This window comes from Oxyura jamaicensis, chromosome 1 (assembly GCF_011077185.1).
Source record: "Oxyura jamaicensis isolate SHBP4307 breed ruddy duck chromosome 1, BPBGC_Ojam_1.0, whole genome shotgun sequence".
NCBI classification, from domain to species: Eukaryota; Metazoa; Chordata; class Aves; order Anseriformes; family Anatidae; genus Oxyura; species Oxyura jamaicensis.
This window is the reverse complement of record NC_048893.1, coordinates 114407489-114431776: the sequence shown is the minus strand read 5'-3', so window position 1 is coordinate 114431776 and position 24288 is coordinate 114407489. Positions and strand designations below refer to the sequence as shown.

The window sequence follows — 24288 nt, the reverse complement described above, 5'->3', positions numbered from 1 at the left end:
AGAGCAGCAGGGTTTAGAATCACTGTCCTGAAGTCTCAGACTTTGATGTAGACAAAAATATTATTAAAAATCTGGTAAAAAGAGGAAAAAGGGTCTTCCTGCCTTGGTCATTTACCGATGAACAAAAAACAAGAGTAGGAGCACTTGCCTGTAAAACTGTGAAGAGCTAGGGTGCTAAGAGAACTGGTGTTTAATTCTAGTAGTGAAAACATATTAAGCTGCTTAAATTCGTGTCAGTTTACTTCTGTTTTCCTACTAGACCTAATACTTTCATCAGTTATGTTTATGTGCAATCTGCTGTACTTCTGATCCTTGAAAAGGTTACCTTCACAATTGTTTCCACAATCAGAGGCAAGTCAAGGACTGGAGAGGAGACAGAGCAGGCTGTAGATAATTGTGCAATTACAGATGGCTACAAATCAAGGTATATTGTGACTTCGGCTGCAGCCCTTGAAGAGAGACTGTTACTTTTTAACATTCAGAACACTGTCTTCTAGGTAAATCCTCTTACTCAGGATTTGAATTTCTATAGACTGCTGTCTGCCTTGAGGTATTGTATGTCGTCTCTGAACTGCAGCGGCCTCTCCTGCATAATAACTATTTCACACAGCAGTAGCCAGCTTCAGTACTGCAATATTTGAGAGAGGTGCAGATGTTTGCTAGCTGCTTCTGTTTGTTGCAGAGATGGAAGTTGGAAATTATCACAATTCTTTTAATTTTTGGTGCTGGTAATTGTAATTAGTGGACCTGCTTCTGGCTGATAAGTTTTTATGTGTCGGAGTGCATGCTTTTTTGTCTCGTTTTTGAATACTTACCGCGGAGCTATGGATTATTTATCTAGCAAGAGGTGCAGGTTTGCTCGTGTCTGTGCATTTCAAAGGTTCTTGGTTTGAAAGGTTCTGGGCTGTCTGTGTGTTGCTTTGCAAGAATTGTTTAGGGCAAGTGGTTTGTTTTTCTGTAGTTACCTGCTTCAGATTATCCATTTCCTTATTCTTTGTGGCTTTGTAAACAGTTCTAGCAGAAATCTGCTACATTAAGAAAATTTTCGTAATGTGGATTTTGAAATTGGAAAGACAGTGTGGCACGAGTAGGGATTTAAATTTTTAGAAGGCATTGGTGAGTGTACTCCTGCTTTTTACTGTACAGCACTGATATTTCTGTCATATTTAAATATTAAAATGGTTAGATTTTCTTGTATGGTTGCCTGCTTTCTCTCGGTGAGCCTCACTGCAATAACCTTTCTGCAAAGCTGCTGCAGAACAATTGTCAATCGCTTCTCTGTACATCTGCGGATTTTTATAATAGCATTGCTAGGTGAGAACAAATCTGTTCCTTTCTGCTTTATCTTTTCATATTAATTGTTAGTGACAGTGTAAGCTTACACATCTGTGCAAAATGGATTTTGAATCGTTTCAATCAGTATACTCAATGTACAGGCCAAGGTATACAGGTCTGTTCCTTTTTTCTCTCCCTCCTTTTATTCTCTTTCTTTTTCTTTGGTTAGGAAAAATGCGATACAATGTAGAACATCTTATTTTTATTTAGTCTTTTTTTTTTTTTTTTAACTTGCCTGCTTAGTAGAATCACTATGGTAACAGACTAAAGGATGTCTCAGAGGCACACAAGCAGCATTGCAATGTGAGGGGAGATTTTAAGTTCTCTGTGACTGCTGAACACTAGAAAAAGGATCAGGCAAAGCAGAGAAATAAGCTGGTATTTAGTATTAATAAGCTCTTACTTAATGTTTGTGCTAAGGTTAAAAAGTTATTTTACAAGTAATGTAAACGTGAGTTCATTGTTTTCTGTACCCTGTTTTGGGAATGATGTTGCTGAAGATTTCATTAAAAATTGTAAATTTGGGTTAATCAACTTGAGTTTGTTTCATTTTCTAAAAGCTGCTATGTATTACAAATGATGTTGATGTAAGTCAGGAGGTAAGCTGTGCTACTGTATGCCTCTGCTAATGAGGGTGTTCTTTTCTTATACTGTGCTATGGATAATACATTATTATTTTTTTTCTGTTAAAATGTTTATAAATTTGGTGTTCTGTTAAACTCTTGTCAATCTTGGAGATGTGCATTATTTAGACATTATGCACAAGGTATTATTAGGAGCAGGAGGAAAGTTACCTAGATGCTTGGAGTACAACAGCATGGAAAGCAAGTTGCATATATGTCTATTATCAAGGAATTATTTTTTTCTTCCCAGCTACACTAATAAGTTCCTGATGCCTCCTCATATGGTATCCTGAACAGTGGGTGTCAATTTTGTGCTAAGTGGTTAAAATATCCTGAAGTATCAGTAACGTTTTGTGCATTCAAGCCATCTAATCTTGTACTTTATAGATAACTGTATCAACTGTAGTATTCTACATGCTGTCTCTTAGGTTCTTGTATTGCTAGGCCTTACTCTCTGGTGAATGGATGTATTCATCCAAACTCTCTGCTGCGTGTAGGAATTTTCTGTGAAGTTTGTGGAAAAGGGCATGGGCACTTGAGTTTGTATGCCTAGTCTGCTCATTTTAACACACTTGGTTACTTTTCAAACTGTCAGTAGTGATCACTGAGTTGGTACCACACTTGTGAAATTATTGGTCACATCCAGGCTTTCATGCAGGTAACCTTTTCCTCTACTTCTGCATTCTCTTCTTTCCAGAAGAGCGAAATGCTTATTTCAGAATGTTAGAACACAAAGGTGTTCCCCAAATTTTTCATAGTTCTTGAGGAAAAAAATATTAAAAATAAACAAGCTTTAGTGTTTAACTGAAGTTAACCTGGTGGGGAGACGGCATAAGAACTTACTAACTGCTATTGAATTCATGTTTTAATGTAGAGGTACTAATTTTAAGTGTGGTTAGACAAAAGAAAATGATTTTAAAAAGAAAAAAAAAAACTAAAAATCACTAATTTGCATAAAAATTCTCTGTTTTTCTAGATAAACAAATTTGTAGCTTGGATGTTGATCTTCATGAGGCTATGAGCTAGTAGTGTAACTTCATTCTCAATTGTGCATTCCGAGGAAAACTTGATTTTCCAATTTTGACCATTCATTTGATGTAATTGTTCTTCCAGATGCTGTCTGTTCTAATTATTTTGTGAAGATGTCTTTCGCAGACTTGCATTGCTAGAAGCATTGCTACATGTTTACAACAAAAAATTTACTTTCCTCTAGTAAACACTGTTGAACAGAAACTGGAAATTGTTTTCTTTAAGTCATGTGGTGAAATATGGTATTTATTTTCAACTGTGAGTTTGATTTATTCTTAGTAATTTGTGAAAGTACTAGAATTACATTGTTTGAAAATCAAATCATCCTTGTTTTTTTTCAGCATTTTCAGTTAGCTTTGATTGACTGCAATCCCTGCACTTTGTCTAACGCTGAAAGTAAGTAATTTTTAAGTATTTTCCATTTATTTTATTGCAGATTTAAAAAAAAAAAAAAAAGTCTTGTATATGCTCACAACTGTATCAGTTTTTAGTGAAAAAAATCAAAATCAAAAGACTCAGGAAACAGAGAGGAAGACTACAATACTTGCTGTTGTTTATGGAGACAGATACTCCAGTGTAATTGTGGTTGTTTTAGTAAATGGAATAAGTAAAAATTGAGACTTTTACCATATTAACTGGTCTGATGCCTTGAGTTCTAGAGGCAACTTACTATTTGACTGTTAGTTCATTTATTTATTTATAAATGTAGTGCATATGCCAAGGCTCATATTTAATAGTCATCATTTCAAACTTTGTGGCATCTTGATAATGTCTTTTTTTCAGCAGTCACTTTAATGCCATTAAAATTTATAAATCTCATGTTCAACATCAGTTTTATGCTGCTGAATAAAAATGAGAAAATCATAATTTATTTGCTTTATTAGGTGCCACTATGTATCAGTCAGTACTGGAACATGTTAAATCTTTTAGTGTGGTATGATCTATTGCACTGTTGTATGTTCTGCAGGCTGTTACAGAGCAAACTGGAGATATTTATCCCTAATTAGAGGAATTGTATCCAGGAATAAATGTATGTTCCTGTGTGCTTTGGAGTCTGTAAGATTTAAAAGCCAGACAGTTTTTAAGGTGCCTTCACGCTGCACTTGGTGTTAAGTTGCCTCCTAAGAGTAAGCTTAGAAGTATTAGATAAAATATTTAAAAGCATTTTTCTATTTCTTAATTCAAAGCTGGATGGAATTCTGAATATTCTGTCAGCAAGGGTAATGAAAAGCGTTTTGTTCACACGGGTGAAACTGCTGGCTGCTTCGGTATCAAGCGCCAGTTGTGCTACAAAGTCCTCTGCAAAGTATGTCACTTATCAGGAGCAGGCATAGATAATTTTGTAAAATTATTTGTGGAATTCTTACTAGGTCAGTAGGTTTTTATTGTTTTCTACCAGCCATATCATTCCTTACTTTATTTCATGCGCTTTTCTTACTGTTTCTCACCAACTTAATCAGTTTTCACTGTATCTCTAAATATTTGTAAGGCTTTCCTCAGCCTTCCCCCACATTCCTCCTGTGCCCCCAGATTTATGTAGAGGTACGGCCCCACATAAGGGCTGCTTTTTGCCATGGTGTTGGGCACAGTGCCTGGCAGGCACAGAGGAAGAGACAGAAGAGGAACGAGAATACTTTTGTCGGTTCCTCCAGTACTGCTTAGTGGAAAGGTATCAGGTACTGTCACATAAATGCTTGAGATTGCCCTAATCCCATCCCTTCTATTTCTAAAGTGGGCTATGTGAGTAACAGCATTACAGTGACTGACTTCCTAGCAGAAGTGTTGAAGTACCGAGCGTATCTTTTTAGTTAGGCTGTTGCTAATGTGACACCTTTAATTTTTTTCCCCTACATGGTACGGCTTTCTTTTGTAGATTTGCACTGAAAGGGTTTTGCTATGAGGGGGGAAAAAGAAAGAAGATTATTTTTTAGGTAATGAACCCCGTAAAACAAAAGCAGAGGTTGCTCTTTCATCAGCGCAGAATGAAGTCTGATGATACAGTGAACGTAATGAGGGTATTATGTGCCCTTTAGCAAAGAACACAAAAAGTTTATTAAAAATTGATTACAATTTTAGATGATGCATTTCATTATGATCTGGTTTCTGAAATGCAGTGGGGTACCTTCTTTTATGGTGAAGGACAACACAGTGTATAGAAGGATCTTTTTTCCTCCCTTGTGACCCAGAGAGAAAACCTGGAGCCCCAAATTACCTGTAACCTCTGTCTTACACTGTTCTGTAGCTCTGAGAGAGAATTCTGTGCAATTGAAATGAGTTGAGCTTAGGTCAAACACAGATATTTTCTTATTTATTTCTAACTTGGTTATGTACAGCAAACATTACCTATATTATGTCATTGTGCATCTCTGCTTAAAGAGATTTTATTGCTAACTTTACTGAAAGGTTAATGGACTCAGCATTTCAGAGTACAAATAAAATCCATGGACTGCCTTTCTGAACTATGTTTGCAGTCTTGGTGCTTTGCTAGAATACACATTTGTTTTCTGTCAGTTCTGTTCTATTAAATGTGAAATATCAATGTTTACATACTGTTGTATTTTCAAAATGTAGTTAGCCTTGGTTTTGCATTGGTAAATTTGAAACACATTTCTCTCTCAATTGAAAAAAAATGTAATTCTAATGCCATTCATTATGACTAATAATTTTGATTTCTCCCTCTTACAGTTCAGTTTCACATCGCCCACTTATATGAAATTCAGGTAAGCTTTAAGCTCTTTTTATAATGAGTTATGAAGTTTCTAACTACATCATATAATCAGTCTGTGGACTTCAGCTGATTATAGATGCTTTTGTGAATTGAAGTTAGGCTCAAGCCTTCAGTCGCAGAATAAGCTTTATTCTGTTAGGTTGAAAATACCATGCATGAGGACTCATGCTAAAGAGAAGTAGCTACTTTATTAAACATACGTTCACTGGTTTCCCAAGTGGAGTGCAAAAAAAACAAAACATAACTTTGGCTAATATGGTAATGTGTGTTTTTTATTTTATTTTTAAATAGATATATTGCGTATAAATTTTTTTAAAAAAACAAACAAACAAAAAAACAAACAAACAAACAAAAAAAACATAGTTTCTCATTTCATATATATTTATATTGTTCTTGCATTCACACATGGTAAAGTCTAAACAGATACCCAGGTGCCTTTTAAGTATATTTGACATGAAATTTTCAAATTTAACTAGACATATGTGACAGAAGCATGTGAGATCCGAGGACAATAGCACATAAAGCTGTTATTAATTCTGTGTCGAATCCCACCTCAGAGTTTTTTAGATGGATCTTTGGGGAAATTACAGAACACTCACTGAGCTTCCAGGATATAAATAAATTAAAACCAAGCAGCTACAGAAACAGCTACTGTATATTTGTAATTTGACTGACTAGTCATATGATGGCAGATTGTATACTCTCTTATCATGTTTATAGGTATAATATGACTGAGGAAGAGGTGTGACATGAAAACAAAAACTGTTGTAAATAAAACGGATGACAGACAAATTCTACATTTTCAGTCTATTGAAAAGTAGCTTGATAAAGTAAGTGCTGTCTTTTGATGGCACGGTGAAAAATGCCTTTAAGTAGGTATTTATTTATAAATGAAAGTTGTAGATTTGAACAAGGTATTTTCTTCTGAACTCTTTCGGTGCAGTAGAATATATGAATTTGGAAAGCTGAATGACCCAAATCCCCCATCCCAAACAACCATTAAGAAACTTCCTGGACTGTTGTGGCTCTGTAACGCATTAGGAAGACTTTTTATTTGGCCACCAGCCAGATTTCATTTTGAGCATTGGAGCACATCTGACAAGTTTATATAACAAAGCATCCCCCACACGCTAGTTCTTTTGATCTGGCAGAATAAAGCAGAAAGTAGAAAATCTCAGGTCGCCATGCCAGGTGCCTTATAATAGTGTGACCGATGTTAGAAATACTTAAGCGAAGCTTTCTGTCTGGCATTTGTATGCAAAGGGACCTTGTTATGCATGTCAGAGCCAAAACGTTTCAGCGCATACTGCTATTAGACTTGGTTTGCCTCAGAGTTCTCCTTGAGGGGTGTCTGCTTTTCTGGAATTTGAGAAACTTTGTACCATGAGGGGTCTTGACTTGATTCTGAATATTACCATTGGCACAGCCAGTAGGTGTTTTTGGAGTGAGGCAGATGTTTGGTTTCTTCTAAAGGACATAGTGCTACAATTCTGTGAACCTGTCATATATTTGAAAATTAGCTCCTCTATAATGCTCAATCAGAAAGTTGATTCACTGTGAACAAGAGAATAGCCTGGTGCTGATAAGAACTAGCCATGGTTTTTCTTGGTGTTTAATGCTAGTTTCTACAACTTGATCTCTGGCAGTGAGTTCCTCCAGCTATTCAGGGTACTAGCTCCTACAGTTCCTAAAGAAAAATGCTGCTGCTGATGCTTATATCCCAACCCCCATTTCTAAGACAATCTGTGATGCAGCCAAATATCAAGGATGTATACTCTGATCTTTGGAATGAAAATACCTGAATAAAAGCAAACTATGATAGTTTTCAGCAACTTTTGAAGGTATATATGTAAACAGATTTATAAAAGGTAAACAATGCAACAAATAAGGAAAATAAAAATTATTCTAGACCTGGAAAACATGACCTATTCTATAAGATTATAAGATCTTTCTACAGCCTTCCAAGTATGCAAACATCTTTTTCCAAGCAGAGATCCTAGTTTTACTAGATAACCGTTTTACATCCAGATTGCTGCCCCTGCTGTCATGCTGTACGGTGAACTTCTGTTCATTTGCTTATCCTCCATAGTCATTAACAACAAATTTTGTTCCCAGTGCTAAATTAAATTTTTTTTCCTGATTGTTTTTATTTTGCTAGTCATGGATATTTTATTTATTTATATTATTTGTTTTCTTACCAGTTGTCTGCATTTCATGAACACCAATTAAAAACCTTTTCTACCAACTTCCCCTTGTTCCATTTGAAAGTATGTAATTGCTGCTTTAATTTTTCTTCCTGACTAGATTAAGGTTTTAAAATCAACAAGGTTGTCTATTTTCTTATCAGTTGTCCCTTTTAAAACACCAATAGTCAGTACTGTGTTCTCTTTGCATAAAAAAAAGTAACTAAGTCACAATGATTTGCATGTAGTTGGCCCTGTTTATTTTAATATGCTCTTCATTTGTTTGCCAGAATGAGGTCTAATGTTGAATTATCTGAAAGTGTATTTTTATTTAAAAAAATAATATATATAGCGTAGAATTTTTAGAAACTTAAAAAATAAATTCCCAGTTCTAACAGACTTCGACTTTATACCTTGTAGACTTGTGTGGGAGAGGAGGAACAGAAGAATTAAGCATTTAGAATAAGTTGACTTTAAATAAATTATTGTTACGTTAATATGAAGATAAGCAGATGTGGACACTTACCAAAAGATAAAAAATAAAAATCAATAATTCTTAACCTTTAATGTGCACAACGCAGCTTATACTGTTCCAGAAGTTAATAAAGACCATGATTCTAACCGAGGAAATGTGTTTTCTGTTTCAAGACCTGTTTATGCAGGGAGTTGAGAATTGAATGTTTCCATCCTTTAAGCACGTCTTAACTGTATGGCAAATAATAAGAGTGCATGCTGTCATTCTCTAGGCATAATCTGTGGATATGTTTTAATTCTACGTATGGTGGTACTCATACCATACAACAAATAGATTGGAAAGGCAGTTCAAATATAGCACAGAGAAGGGAGATGCAAAATTTTACCAGCCACCGGTTACTGATGGTCTTCATTTCTCTTATGAATTTCCTGGGAGTAATATGTGTAGGTTCTTTTTTCAGATGTAGACTCACCATCAAGCATTCCCCTTAAAAAGCAGTATGTTCATTTTAGTATAAGAAGCATAATGCATGTGTGCGGAGCTGACCAAATTTAATCATTTACAAATTTTCCTTGAATATTTTAAATATTTAATTTATATTAAATACTATGGAAGTTATTCTCTTAACATATATATATACGTCACTCAGGAAAGCTTTCATATGCACTGTATGCAAGAAAAACGTTCTAGATTTTTTTGGTCAATGTGTTTGTGTGCTGTCAGTGCTGTGAAATCGTTGCTATTGGTGATCTATTGTAAGCTTTATGATTAATCAATTTACTTTTTTCCTTTTGCAGAGAAAGTATCACTCTGCAAAGGAAGCTTATGAACAACTTTTGCAGATCGAAAACCTTCCTGCACAAGTAAAAGCAACTGTCTTACAGCAGTTAGGTATGTAAAATCAACTTTTATTTTCCTGTGTTTCTTTTTTCTATCTTTGCATTCAGCAATGGTGTTTTAAGGCTCCATTTCCAAAGTGAGTCTTAAACACCGAGTATCATACGTGAGTTTTTCACCCAAAATAGAAAGCGTAACAGTAGATAATTAAGAAAATAAGAGAGAAGGGAAATATTTTAATTAAACTTAGAAAATTAAAAAGCTCTTAGACTTGCTGCAGTATCTGTGCTACAGGTTTTGGGCAATGAGGGGATGATTTTTCAGAGACAAAAGTACAGTAGTTGAATTCAGTATTCTTTGAATTCTGAATTCTGCCTCGGGGAACATCCCTTGAACAGCCAGGTTAAGGGCAGTAAACCAAAATACTCTTTTCTGCTGCAGAATAGAAGAACACTGCAAATGAAAATTGTACCTTTTCTTTCTTCATAATTATTAGTGTTTAATAAAAAACATGCTCTTCTAACTAAAATTTTATGATCAGATTCCATAACAGAAGGTACCAAAAAAGTGAAAACACACTACCTTTTAAAATTGGTCATCTCCTATATTTATAGAAAGCTGATAAATCCTTTGTAGACAAAAATTTGTAATGGGTGGGTAGAATAAATTACATTTGCCCTATATGCCTTCTAAAAGTATTTCCAGAATATTTTGTTAAAATTATTCAGTCCAGTGCAAATTCTTCATTCACTTTCTCCATGTTCCTCATCTAATTTATTATTCCAAATATTAATTTAGCCTGCTTATGCCCATCTTTTTTTTATTATTTTTTTTCCCTTCACACAGTGGTTTTTAAATTCAAATTAGTACCTGGTACTAAGTTATGGCCACAATACTTTTATTTTTTTGTAATGCCAGTTGTATATGTATTTGGAGTGGGCTCTAATTTGTTTAGCTTTTGATTTTTGTATGTGAAATAACAAATGAAACTGCTGGAATCTCGATGCTGATCTTCTTTTCACATGACAGCATTCCTTATGTTTCAGTATCTCATTTGATTTTTTAATTTTTGAAATTTTTTTCTTTAACTTGGTACTGTCCCACCTAGTATAAATTGTCAGCAGTTTCACCCAGAACAGCTACACATAAAATCAACAGGAGATAGACTGCCCAAAATAGCTGACCAGTGCTTTTTCAACTCTGACCCGTTGCTAGACTAGAAGCAAAGGCATGGTTGTATTCACGAAATCATACCGCAGGTCTCTGTGCCATCAATCAGAGCAGTGCTGTCTAAAAACTGGATTCACTTCCCCTGTTCAATCAGCATAGGGCACCTGGTTGTGATAGTGGGGGTAGCTTCTATGTGGAGGAAGGGACAGAGTGGTTTTAACCAGAACAGTCAAGGAACAATACCATTTCTTTTCATCTTTGCTGCCAGTATTCTGTTTATCAGTGTGGTGTTTATCACGGATCCAGGTTCTAGCAACTGATAATAAAACACCTCCTAAGGAAGCATGGTCTGGGTGGTACAGTGCTGCTTAGAAAAAAGAATAGAAAATACCTGCCACCTGCCAGAATGCTACTGGCAAAAAACAATCAAAATGTATTTTTATATTGAAGTTTTTTTTTACTCAAACAGAAAAATTATTTTGGCATGAAAATCCCTTTTGTTTATTTTCCTTAGCTAGTTAATGGTTATTGAGCTAGAGTTGAAATCTAGGGAAGTTTAGATGTTGTTTGGGAGAATTATTAAAAACTTTGCTCCTGTTGCTGGTCTCCAGAACACGTCATTGTGGAAGAGAAGCTTGTGATTCTCAGAGAAATATGTATGTGTTTGAGCTGATGCGTGCTAATTAGTTCCGATAGATGTAACAGGAAGATCTGTGCAGTTGGATAAGAACAGTTTGTTTCTTCTTTTTTACCACAATTCATTTGCTTTCCAGACAATAATTCGTTTCACCACTTTGCCTAAAATTACATTAAATAAGGACAGCCTTACCAGATGAAACTGAAGATCGAATCTGTCCCAGTATTCTTTCTCCAATTGTAATTAACAGTTGCATAAGGAGGAGTGTAGGAACAATGTAAGCATCTGCTTTTTCCCAAAGCACTCTCCCAAGGACTTTTATCTGGGAGCATTCTTAGGAGGTGTCTGTATAATTGGATGAGCCACTGTGAGTTACTAAAACAGGGAAGAGGCTCACCTCTTCAGAGTCTGAGATGATGTTTTTCAGGGAAAAAAGCAATTGCCGTAAGTTCAGCATGAGAGTGATTGATAGGCATAAAACCAACTGAAGCATGAGCCAGGCTGGAACATGCTCTTGCAGAGGAAACACGGTGATTTGTTACAAATCACATTATAAAGTCCTGAAAACGAGCCTGGAGCATGGACAAAATCAGCATTTTTGATTATAACACTGAAAAGGTCCCAGAAGTAGATGAGTATTCAGCGTTCTAGTTGACAATTTGAGTTAGGTCTTGCAAAGGAGAAACTAGACAGTTTATTAAGGTTTTTAGACTGCCATCTTTCTATACATTCTTCCATTTTATGCGTGAGGAAACGAGAGATCCAGTTTCCTTTACCTGTGCTGTTCCAGTAGAAAACTTTGTTCTCCCTCTCTTGCCTTCTGCCTTTTTCACCTCCCCTCAGGTAGGCAGATAAAATCAGGAAGCAACACTTGGTTGAGCAGTGAAACTAGATAGGCTTTGGTACTTCTTGTTTCTATCTCGTAGAAGTAGATTCTTGTTTCTTATCAGTGAACCTCAGTAAAGATCTGACGATACAGCATGTTATCTCTCAGGCCAGCAAGGTTCAGGTTAAGCATAAAATAGGCATCACCAGACAACACTTCGGAAGATTTGGGAAAATGTTTAATGTCTGTTTTACCCATGTTTAGGCTTTCTGAACTATTTATTACTTTTATCTCACTCGGGCTTTGCCTACCACTTCACCCAATACATTTTATCCTTATTTTATCCCAGTTGCGCAGGTGCATTCAGATGACCACGCTCACATAAACCTTTTTCTTAGAGCATGAATATTTGCTATATGCTTAAGAACTTCACTGACCTGGGATGTGCATAAAAATCGTGGTTTGTTTATGAAGTCCATGAAAGAATGTTGTGTATGTTACGTATTTCTGCAAAAATGCCTGCTTTTTTTTTTTTTTTTCCCCTGATGGGCAGTGTTTTGACTTGATCCATCTTCAGACAAGATAAAGCACTCTTTTGTCAGCACTGTAACCGCTTGACTTCTAACCTGGTATTTCTCGCAGTCCATGAAATATTCAAACTTAACCTCCTGACCACAGTTTCCAAGTGGAGACTTGGAAACTTGTTAAAACAGCTCGAGCACTATTGTTCACTAGATAGAATTTTCTCCTAGATTGCCTATTTTTTAAAGCTCGGAAGTTTGCCTTCCATTTGCAAAAGTGTTGCTGTGACTGTTGATGAGCTTTAAGCCCATGGAATTGAAAAAAAATATATATGTAAAACATATAGAAGACGTGGAATAAGGTATTTAAGGTGTAGTCTAATTACAGAGTGTGAAGTAAGGCTGCAAATACTCATTAGTTCAGTTCTCAGCCTTGCTTACTTTATCTCACATTTCAGATGAGGCAGGCAGGCTCTGATCCTTTAAATGATACTACGTTTTTGTAGTTAGACTGTACCACGAAGGATAAGCTTAGGGTGCTAAAGCTTAGTTAATAGGGGTCTAAAATGGACATTCAGTGCAGGTGTGTGTACAACTGTTTGTAGCTAAAACTTTCATAAAATAGCCAAGCTTTGCATAAACTGATAAAGTATTTCACAAAGGCTCACGTTTGAGCAGGGTACTATAAAAACATAGGGACAGTCTATTGTCATATCTTAGAGTTTACAAATGTTAAGCAAAAAACGATGGGTTATTAAGACAAATACATGGAGATTAAGTTAACAGCAAGACATTATTGACCAGTGTGGTAGGTTGAGACTTCAGCAAGTCAGCAGCCTTTTACAAAGGATTTCCTCATACTCATGATATTAATAGCAATGGGATAACTTTGTGACTGCTTAAAGGCGATTCCACCTAAGCACAGAGCTAAATAGGAACAAGATTAAGTAGATAAAGGTGCTTTATTTGAAATGGTAACCAAGTCTTACATCATTGCTAGAGCAGAGATATACTTCAGTAGCATGTAAAAGATGTTTTGGGGGCATGGATTGTGGAAGGCTATTAAAGTGGAGATAAATAATTTATCTAATGTAAGTAAAAAAAGGGAAGGATATGGAAGGATATCGTGTGGTCAGGTGAGAAAATAAAATGATTGTTTTAGCAGAATTTGGTATGTAGGTGAGAGGTGATTATGTTTGCCAAGGTAAAAGGAAAAGGATGCTACAGCAGTGAAGACAAAATAACAACGTATGAAAACTAAGTGGAGATACGGCATTTCTTACCAATATTCTGTTGGGGGATAGTACAAATATACATATAGGATGAATATCAGCATTTAGAAGGAAAGGGTAAGAAGTAAAGCTGAAAAATAATATACAGATAATAGATATACCACCATTCTCCCTGTAACACATTTTTCACAACAGGAAAGGTGCCTCTGTTCAGAGAAGAAAGGAGTTAACATTTTTAAGTTAACTTTTTTATAGAAGAAGATCGAGTGGTTAATAGTTACGTTTCTAACCTTGTAGAAGATGCTTTAAACAAAGATATTTTAAAACCACCTGAAAGTAATTTTCACTCTAGGCCCTTTCAGCCTGTAATTTTAGTGTAGAACATAAAAAGTAAATTTTTAAAGTTTCATTCATAATAGTGTATGTAAGCAATAGCATTGTTTCATATTCCTGTTTTTAAATAGGAACTAAAGCTGTCAATATCCTGCTGTGCCAAAGCATTAAGTAGTCTTGGAGAAATTCACTTCTGCCATTTATGGATTCTTTCTCTAGGCTGGATGCATCACACCGTGGATCAGCTTGGAGACAAGGCAACCAAGGAAAGTTATGCTATACAATATCTCCAGAAATCACTAGAAGCGGATCCAAATTCTGGTCAATCCTGGTATTTCCTTGGAAGGTGAGAGATGACTTTACAGACACTCTAACTGTATTTGTAGCTTCTTTGAGGATACTGATTATTAGGAGTTATCTTTTATGTTGTCCTTAGCAGCTTTGGAGGAAAAATGAAGGGAAAAAATGTATATATCTACTGAAGTCTAATTTTCTGGCAAGTGTATAGAAAGACAAGGTGCTGACATACTTGGGATGAATATAGATAAGAAGTAGAAATGAATTATAATACCTAAGTGGTCCTGCTTTTTTTGTAGTTATTATTCAGTTTACAAGTTTACACTCATGTCAGTTTCCCCTGCTTGTTTTTACTTTTCTGATTATTCACTGTTTATTTTTTGTCAAAATCTCACTTCTAATCTCAATCCATTTCAGCACTAAAATACCAATACTTTTCTCAGGTATACAGTCGACTGCAAACAGAATAGATTACAACTAAATATTAGGCCAGGATAGCTCAGGTGGATCCCTTTTAATTTCTTCTTATGTGTTGTGTTCATCTCTACTTGTACACAGCATTTTTCACTTGAAAATTAACTCACTCCAAGATGTAAATCGTATTGACTTGATGACTCTTCGTGGTCTCCTTTTAAAGAAAATGGGGTGCTTATAAACATGCCAGCAGTAACTCTTGGAATATTTGGGTTTTGGCGAGTAACAGTCCAACTTGCTTTCTATACATCCGAAAGTTTTGAGAACAGTTTAAGTCCATATGTGAATGGGTCAGTTCTGTTGAGAAATACATTAAATAAAATTACGCAGAAAGAAAATTAATATAGTAACCTTGGTATTTTCCAGCTCACTTTCTTGGAGGTTCTTGTCAAACACAACCAGAACACACTTTTTTCACCCTAGTGTTTCATTCCTGCAGCTGGTCCTTTAGGACAATGCTTCTAAACCAGCAGGCTAAGGGAGGAGCACAGGCAGTGAGTGTGAAGGGCACAGGGTTGAAGTAGGAGTGGGGAGAAAAGAGGAAAACTAGCCAGGGATTGTCTGGCTCATCTTGTCATCTGCTGGCATAAAATCCTGTTTTTTCTTTTTTTCCTCTGAAGTCCTATTCCATGTGGCTAGAGCTAGTTGATTTCTTACACAGAAGCAGGGCAGAGCCAGGGCTCTGTGGAGTGTTGTGGGCAGCTGCTGTGCTCTTGCTGTGCCTCGGATTTAATGTGGTTGGGGTGAAACCTAGGACCATACGAATGAGGGTGAGGAATGGAGGAAAAGGGGGAAGAGAAAACCTAGTGGAAGTGTCCCTTACACTGTACAGGGAGGACTACACTGAAATTTGTGTGCCTCATTCTTCCAATCCATATGCTGGCAGGAGAAAAGGAGAATAATAAGGTTACAGGGCTGGTCTGTCTGTGCATTTGCTCTTCCTCTTTTTCTTGCTCCCTGTGTATTCCCTTTTGTTGTTTCTTCTTCTTCTGGCCTTCCACCAAACTGGATAGCACCTTGATTTAAAGCTAGCTTCCTAGATAGCTCGCAAAAAATAAACCACCACCACGTCTCCATCTCCACCCCTCTCTAATCTTCCCCCCCCCAAACAAACAAACAAACAAACAAATGCAACACCACACCCCCCTTCATTAAGGTTTTGTTGGGTGCTTAATGTTAGTGTTACCTTAATTAGAGTCTCTGTGTATCTGTTAATCAGACAGATTTCAACATGCCTATTAGAACTTGGGTTAGACTGTGATTAAAATGATCTTCTGAAACATTGTGTTGAGATTCAATGGGCCTTTTTAGACCAAGTATCACTAGATATTACTTTCTAGTGAGCCTTAAGAATATACAGAAGTGTAGCATGTTTGATGGATCTTCACCTGTACTGGTTTGCTTCGATATTATTTTTTACTAGAATAAATTTTATCTTGTTATCTATCTGCTTTGAAAGCTGTGAGTTCTTTTTCCAAGAAAACTTACTACAAACAATATAAGGAACAGAGCTATTGTAAACAAACCTAGCAAACGCATATGCATTTTTAATATTTTACTTATTTGAAGGTTTTCATTTTAAAAAGGTAGGTATTATTCCCTGTGGTATAATGGTAGTTCTCTTTCAAGACCTGATATTTCTGCTTATAATGCCAGAATACCTGTGAAGTTGTAGTAATACATAATATTCAAGTAAGAAAACGACAAAAAAAATCCAGACAAGCAAGGTTTTTTTAGAGAATGTCTTGGTCTGCATATGTGGTAAAACTGGTATGTTGTTCATTACTTGAAATCTTACTGAAATATGAGAAATGCATATAAGAAATTTCCAAGGCAGTCAAGGACCATCTTGATTGAATTAGTCATTATCTCTTAATGATCATGAAACACTCCTTGTAGAAGATGATATTTTATTACAGTAAGTTTCATGAAATAGGTAGCGTAATTGTTTCTTTAAAATGCTGTCCGTAGATAAATATTTTCCCTGTTGACCACTGAGATACTGTAAGCAAAACAAATGTAGCTCTTCAAACTGTAGTGTGACTTCTGCTTTCCTTGTGAATGCAGTAAGCTAAGGGTTTAAACAGCTCGGGTGTACTTCTCAAATAAACAGTTCGTAATATATGTTGACAAAGAAATTTGAGTCTGCTTGTGCCCAGCGTTCAGAAACAGCAAATGTTTGGATTCATCTAGATGAGTATGTATTTGCATGATTTAACATTTATCAGACTAGTGTTGGTAAGCCATCCTCTCTGATTAACTTCCTTAAATATTACCAAAGTTCTTTTTTTCTTCTCCCAGGTGCTATTCAAGTATTGGGAAAGTTCAGGATGCCTTTATATCTTATAGGCAATCTATTGATAAATCAGAAGCAAGTGCAGATACATGGTGTTCTATAGGGTAAGAATGAAACAGGGTAATACAGTGAAATTCAATGCTAATGCATATATATGAATGAAGAAAACCAGCTTTTTAACTCCTTTGTGCTCTCAAGTGGACCATAAAGCCTTTTTATTTCTACCTTTGTCATCAGATTTGTCTGATTTGAAGTTTAAATATTACATTTATATTTGCTTTCTCAATTTCTAAAAATAATGAATATGCTTTGTGTATGCGCTTTGCATGTTAAGATTTTATAAATACGTTGTTTATGCTTATTGCTGCGCTTTATATAACAGCGAAGTTTATTAAGGGCTGTGGGGTGGATATGTATATTTCATTGTATTTTGACTTTGTTATTAATTCTCAACTTCACTAATCTTTCTATTCAGTGTGCTGTATCAACAGCAAAATCAGCCTATGGATGCTTTACAGGCCTATATCTGTGCTGTACAATTGGACCATGGCCATGCTGCAGCCTGGATGGACCTAGGCACACTCTATGAGTCCTGCAACCAGCCTCAGGATGCCATTAAATGCTACTTAAATGCAACTAGGAGCAAAAATTGTAGTAATACCTCTGCACTTGCAGCACGGATAAAGTATTTACAGGTAAAGCTAAAGTTTTAAGAAGCGGGAAATACTCTTCCAAATACATATCGGAGGGGAGGGGAGGAGTAGCACACAAATGTAACTTGCAGTTGTTTGTGGTGTGTATAACCTGTTTTCATATGTATTGTAAGCATATCATAGCCTGTAATATTTTATTTCTTCATTTTTAAGTGAAATTTAATTCCTTATAAACTCTATTTTGCACATTTAATTAATGCATACTGTTTTACATCACTTCACTTTTTCTTTGTATTGTCTGCATTTTTAAGTTCTCATAACGTAGAGAGAGAACACACACACACTATCTTTCACTCTTGTTTGCAATTTCAGAAAAAAAGAATTATGAGACCTCTGAATCCAGAGCTCATCTTTGTTCTGATTCTCACAAAGGTTTATATTCTGGTTACCCTCTTTATACTTAGCACCTTTCTAAAACCCCAAATTTTAAATCTATCCTCTCTTTTAAGACATAATTAGCTACAGCATATAGGAAGATTTCATGGACTTGCTCTTACTAAAGTAGGCTTGTGTTAAATTTGCTTTTTACATAATTTTTCCTAGGCTCAGTTGTGTAACCTTCCACAAGGTAGTCTACAGAATAAAACTAAATTACTTCCTAGTATTGAGGAGGCATGGAGCCTACCAATCCCCGCAGAGCTTACCTCCAGGCAGGGTGCCATGAACACAGCACAGCAGGTGAGAAGTTGGGTTATGTTCTGCAGGTGCCCAGCTTTAAGGGTTCTTTACAATCTGTAGTGGTCAAGCTTATTTTATGGAGTGCAGGACTGGCTTTTATTAATGAAAAGCCTTTGATTTATTTGCAAAGGTATACTAGATCGAGAAGTAGCTCCCTCTAATATGGGAGAAAGATGGGGGTACCAATTTAGAACCTTTGTGGATTTTCATGATTTTAAAAGATTTCATCTTAAATAGAAATGCTGCAGTGGTTTAATAATCCCTTGAAAGGTACACATTCCTCCATTGATGACCATATGGAAACTGATTTTTCAGTTTTTGAGATCGGCTTCAGAATATCTGCTCAGCCCTTTTAAAATATGTGGGCTGTTAAAATATGTAGTTTAAAGGAAACAACTAAGAATATATAGAACCATATTTTTGTCTTCCTTCTGTGATTCTTAGGCTTGTAAACCTCATCATCCAAATACTGAACCTGTACTAGGCCTCACTCAAACACCAATTTCACAGCAATCCTTGCCACTACACATGATTCCTTCTAGCCAAGTAGATGACCTGACCAGTCCTGCCAAGAGGAAAAGAACATCTAGTCCAACAAAGGTATATATTCTGATGACCTAAAGAGCCCCCTACCAAAATTCTATGGAAATACGCACTAAAGTGATGCAGCATGCACAGAATTTGTGCTGTAAATTTCAATCCTTTGGCATCAAGGTGGGGAATGTTTTTTTAAAAAAATTAAAGAACATTTTTCAGTGATATGTTTGATAAGGAGGTTACAGTTCAGATAGGAAGTGTGAAAGGGCAAATGCAGATTGCTGGCACTATACTACAATCATTGTTGTATAAGTGAAAAAGTACAGTCGTAGTCTGATGATAGAGAGGGAGACAACCATGTCATCCTGTCTATTGCCTTTGCTTATATTTAGAATCCAAGTGTTTCATCATCATGTAATAGTGTTACAGTAGATAAAAGTATTCAGTTTTAACGCTAGTGTACCTTTAAGTTAATTGCATAATTTGATTTGATTGTTTCTCATGGTATTAGGAATCATTTACTTTTTCCTTTTTACTGCTGTGGTACTGTATGGGAATAGTAGAAGGAGGTTTGGCGTGCTTTAGTATATTCTCTGTGTATATTGCTATTCTTGAAACAATGACTAGTTCTTTCATAAGATAAAATCTAGATATGAAAAATGATGTTAACCATTTGAAAGTCAAGCATTTTAACATAATGTTTTCTCTCAGAATACTTCAGATGTTTGGAGCAGTGGCCATACAGTGTCACATCCTCCTGTACAACAACAAATTCATTCTTGGTGCTTGACACCACAGAAATTACAGGTAAATATGTTAAAGGGTCAGAAGCTTTGATTTTTTTTTGTTTGTTCTCTTTCTTTTGAGAAAAGAAATACTTCGGGTTTCACATTTCTGATACTCAATGAGAAACAATACACGTTGTGTTGGTATTTATGGATTCCCTATGGAATCTGTATATAATGAAATAATCTTCAGGAGAAACTGAAGGTTTACGTTGTTTGAATTCTATAATGTAAGTAGGAGCATACAGTAATGCTTTTTTCTTATGATGTTTTAAAGATAGATATGCAAATTGTGATGCTTGTGAGCCAAGTGAATTTTGCTTCTCGGTGTAGTGTGGGAGATATTGAAGGAGGTGTAAAAGCATCGTAGCATCCTCTTTCTCCTGTCAGGTAGCTTCACGTCTTAAACTGCATAAACAAACTTGCACATTCTATAAAATGGGATTATTCAAACCAAATCTAACATATTTCTATGAAATGCTAGTTGTTATTTCTGAAACGTTGCTTAAGGTCTTTTTTGTCACGATACTTTGTTTTTCCTTCAGTTCATGAGGGTTTGCAGTGAGCTTCATCAGGAATTCCAGATTTTGAAAATCAGGCATAGCTGGAAACCCTCATCCATGTATTACAGATACCGCTTTGTATACAGGGAAAAATAAAAGGGAATACAGTGCAGAGACAGAAGGCATTCTGACTGACTGAGCAGTATTCCCCTTAACACCCAATATAGATCTTCAGCTGTTTCTTTATCTGAACAATGCCGGCTGTACAATGCTGCATAATTTTTCCTTCCCTTCCCTCCATCTTTCACCCCTCACTGCTTTGGTCTTCCCTTATCTTCTGCATTTCTCTCTCTCCATGTGTTCTCATTATTTCTGTCTGCTTATTTTATGTTCTACTACTTTTTCACCTTTTCAGGCATTGTTACAGTTTTGCCTTTTCCAGATCCAACTTCATCATAATTAAGCGGCAGCATAAGTAGGCTTCCCTAAGTATGGGGTAATGGATTTGCTAGCAATAGTTTGACAAGGTTCCAGCACACACAAATAGGAAAGGCAGGAGGATATGATGCAAGGGGAAAGTGAATAAAAAGTTTATTATATGTTCTAAATCAGCCTTTTGAAAGTGGCACCTCAGAGGCTGGGTATAGCACGTAGCAAGTCCCAAATGGCCCAGCTAACAAAAGCAGGTGGGGAAAGGGCTCTGTGGCTGCAGAGTAGCCTCCGGGGCTGCAACATGCCAGTGGAGGAGGGATGGGTGTTGGTTTCACAGAACTGATGGGCAGTAAGAGCACCACTGTCTGCAAAGCCTCTGCACCCAGGGCACTGGAGGGGAGCACAGACTTGCCTTTACTAGCACCGGGACTAGGCCAGTCTTTCTGGTGCCTGCTGCCCTGTTTAAATGTCTTCTAAAAGGCAAAAAAACAACTGCAGAACACAGTTTTTGGCTTCTGTTTGTATGCACAGTACATATACTCCCATGGAGACCCTGTTTTCATCTCACAATCGCTTATATAATTGGATCGGTCTTACTCATTGCAGTGCCTCACAGAGGGACTGTTAATCCAGGGAGTTTGGAAGCTACTGTTAATCCAGGGAGTTCAGCATAAACCTGTCTTTAACCTTTTTTTCAAACGACCTTGGATTTTTTGGAAACACACTTGGCAAATATGCATCATCAAAGTAGAATGAACCATATTTCATTTAATACATTACTTCCATGTATTTATTACTAATGCAACATAATCAAAGCAAAGGAAATGAGAAGGATGTATATATATGCAGACCTGAAACCAACTAAAGCAAACCTGATTTGGTCATTTTGATTTTTTTCCTTTTTTTTTTTTTTTTCCCATTTTTTTCCTTTTTTTTTTTTTGAAGGGACTTAAAATGATATAAAATAATTCAGTACTTAAAAACAATAGAAATACCTGCATGTCACATTTTGCATAGTGCAACTTTTGACCTCCATTCCACACGCATCCCTTTCCTTCTCAGATAGCTCTTTCGTGTTCCACAGCTTCAGCATTTGTCATACTTCTTTAAAGCAGTCTTATTGGTAGAATAAAGGTGTGTGTTTCAAAGGAACACAAAAATCAGTGCTTTTAGTAGTAAATACTTAAATTTCAGTTGTAAATGAGTTCAGTATTGTATCTTAAGATACTGCTTTCTGTAATGGTTATATAGTTTTCTGAGTTCTTGATATGTTCTGGAGAAGTTTTAATGGGTGACTATAGGTTGAATTGACTTTGTACTGAACGACACGAATAAAAGAACAGGATGGTACAATGATGGTTAAAAACATAATGATAATAAGAATTCCATATAATCATGCTTTAAAGTAGTTTTCTTTTACCATACCAGTTCACTTAATTTTATGAAGTGATAATATTATATACTCAAATCATTTTGAAAGTCTCTGTAGTTTTAGTGACTGCTAATAAGGTTTCGTTACAGACGTATAAGACGTATAAGGAAATACGTCTTAGTCTGCATTAGAAATCTCGATTGTGTTTTCAGCTTTGCAAATCTTGTCTTCATAGAAAATGTTTAGTAATGTATGCAAGAAAGTTATTAAAACTTGCACACAACTGTAATGATTCTGAACTGTGCTGTTGGTTTGGGTTTTCTTTTCAGCACTTGGAACAGCTGCGTGCAAACAGAAATAATTTAAATCCAGCACAGAAACTTATGCTGGAACAGCTGGAGAGTCAGTTTGTCTTGATGCAGCAACACCAGCAGGTGAGAACAAAAATATTTTCCTGTTCTAGAAAACTTTTATTGATGATGGTGTCTGTTGTGTTTATTGGATTCTTAAGAATTTTTATTGTACATAGTTCTCACGCCCTTTACTACATTACATTAAGTCATTTTTTTTTTGTATAAAGTTTAATTGTGGCTTACTGGTTGAAACTTAATGGTTTTAGTTGTGTTTTATTATAGGGCTACCAGAGAATGTAAAACTTCTCAAGCCACACTTTCAAACTAAAGTGAGTGGATGCATCTAAAAGCAGTCTGAGTTGAAAAATACTTACTTGTAGTAAGCCATATTACAACATATCTCTCCTGCTCTCATTGTTCACTTCTCTCTCTCTTAGTGTCCAACTTTAGCAGTAAAATGCTAACACTCAAACTGAAGAGCCTAGAAGAAAAGTGTGCCGATAGCTTTACCTTAAAATTCATTCAGCGCATTTGTGAGCATGAGTCATCTGACTTCTCAAAAGCAACTGGGAAGATGTCAAAATCTATATAAACCTGAAGCCATATGCAATAAAATACACAAGCCTTGTATGATCCTTACTTCTTCAATTCTGTAACTAATATTTTTGTGCTTTGTTCATCTTCCGTTAGATGAGACAAACAGGAGTTGCACAGGTACGATCTACTGGAATTCCTAACGGGCCAACAGCTGATTCATCACTGCCTACAAACTCTGTCTCTGGTCAGCAGCCGCAGGTTGCTCTAACCAGAGTGCCTAATGTCGCTCAGCGTGGAATCCGTCCGGCCTGCCCTGGGCAGCCTATGGCTAATGGACCCTTTCCAGCAGGCCCCATTCCCTGCAGCACAGCAAGAACGCTGGGTAGTACAGACACTATTTTGATAGGCAATAATCACATAACAGAAAGTGGAAGTAATGGAAACGTGCCTTACCTGCAGCGAAACGCACTCTCTCTACCTCATAACCGCACAAACCTGACCAGCAGCGCAGAGGAGCCGTGGAAAAACCAACTATCTAACTCCACTCAGGTATGCAATTGAGTTTACGAGTGCAGCATGCTAGGAAGGCTTAATAAGCATGTTGCCATTTGAAGTCTCTCATTTGTCAACATGCATTTTCTGTTTCCTAAAGTTGATGACACATGCAAGTAAAACATACAGTGGGTTAAACCTACCTGTTGCATTTTGTTGTTTAACGTATATGCATTACATCAACTGCTTTCAGGATAAAGAAAGTGATCATAAACCAAAGAATGCAGTTGCATACTGCTCAACTTCCTACCCTTCCAGAAAAATTTCTTCACCAAGAAGTATTTGTACGTCTTACTGTTGCTTCATTAGTGTAAAACATTATGACTGTTTTTAGTATAGTAGGAATGTGCATATTTCATGGAAAGCTGAATGTTGTAGTCATTTTTCTCATTACATTATCATTAGGATATAATCTTTACCCATATTTTGCTTCCGTATGATCTTTCAAAATTAATGTGTAGCAATCAGTGCCACGCAGTTACTTGCAGAACAAAATACTGTCAGTAAAAATCCATGGAGATTAAAGTGTATAAGGGAACTTTGTGTATGTGTGTGCTGGAACTTTAAGATGAACCTTATCTTTTAATTTCAGCCTAAATGTCTTATCTTCTAAGACTATATTCTAAGGCTTGCGTTGTGGGCCTAGCAAGGCCTTGTGGAGGAAGATACCATAATGATATAATTCAGTTTTACCAGATTGGTTATACAGCTTGATAGAATATTGTTTTCTTCCTCAAAACTTCCTTGCTTAGTTATTACTGCATGTTATTTTAGTCTAACGTTGAAGAATTAGAGAACAGACATGTACATACATTCCTACTTAACTCCAT

The 24288-nt window shown here is 36.2% G+C and overlaps 1 protein-coding gene across 16 annotated transcripts in view; it reads left to right on the top strand.

The window, feature by feature from the left end:
• The window catches only part of KDM6A (lysine demethylase 6A), a 120590-nt gene that overhangs the window by 54690 nt on the left and 41612 nt on the right, over positions 1-24288 (top strand). For 4 of the 16 annotated variants that reach the window (XM_035315959.1, XM_035315955.1, XM_035315952.1 and 1 more), the window contains 12 exons: positions 3329-3383; positions 5673-5707; positions 7917-7982; positions 9171-9264; positions 14149-14275; positions 17002-17100; positions 17472-17691; positions 18253-18387; positions 18832-18987; positions 19636-19731; positions 22346-22450; positions 23060-23455. In XM_035315959.1, coding sequence (XP_035171850.1) covers positions 3329-3383; positions 5673-5707; positions 7917-7982; positions 9171-9264; positions 14149-14275; positions 17002-17100; positions 17472-17691; positions 18253-18387; positions 18832-18987; positions 19636-19731; positions 22346-22450; positions 23060-23455 — 1584 coding nt within the window. The remainder of the gene's footprint in view (positions 1-3328; positions 3384-5672; positions 5708-7916; positions 7983-9170; positions 9265-14148; positions 14276-17001; positions 17101-17471; positions 17692-18252; positions 18388-18831; positions 18988-19635; positions 19732-22345; positions 22451-23059; positions 23456-24288) is intronic. The other 12 variants (XM_035315961.1, XM_035315958.1, XM_035315964.1 and 9 more) reach the window with 7 other exon arrangements.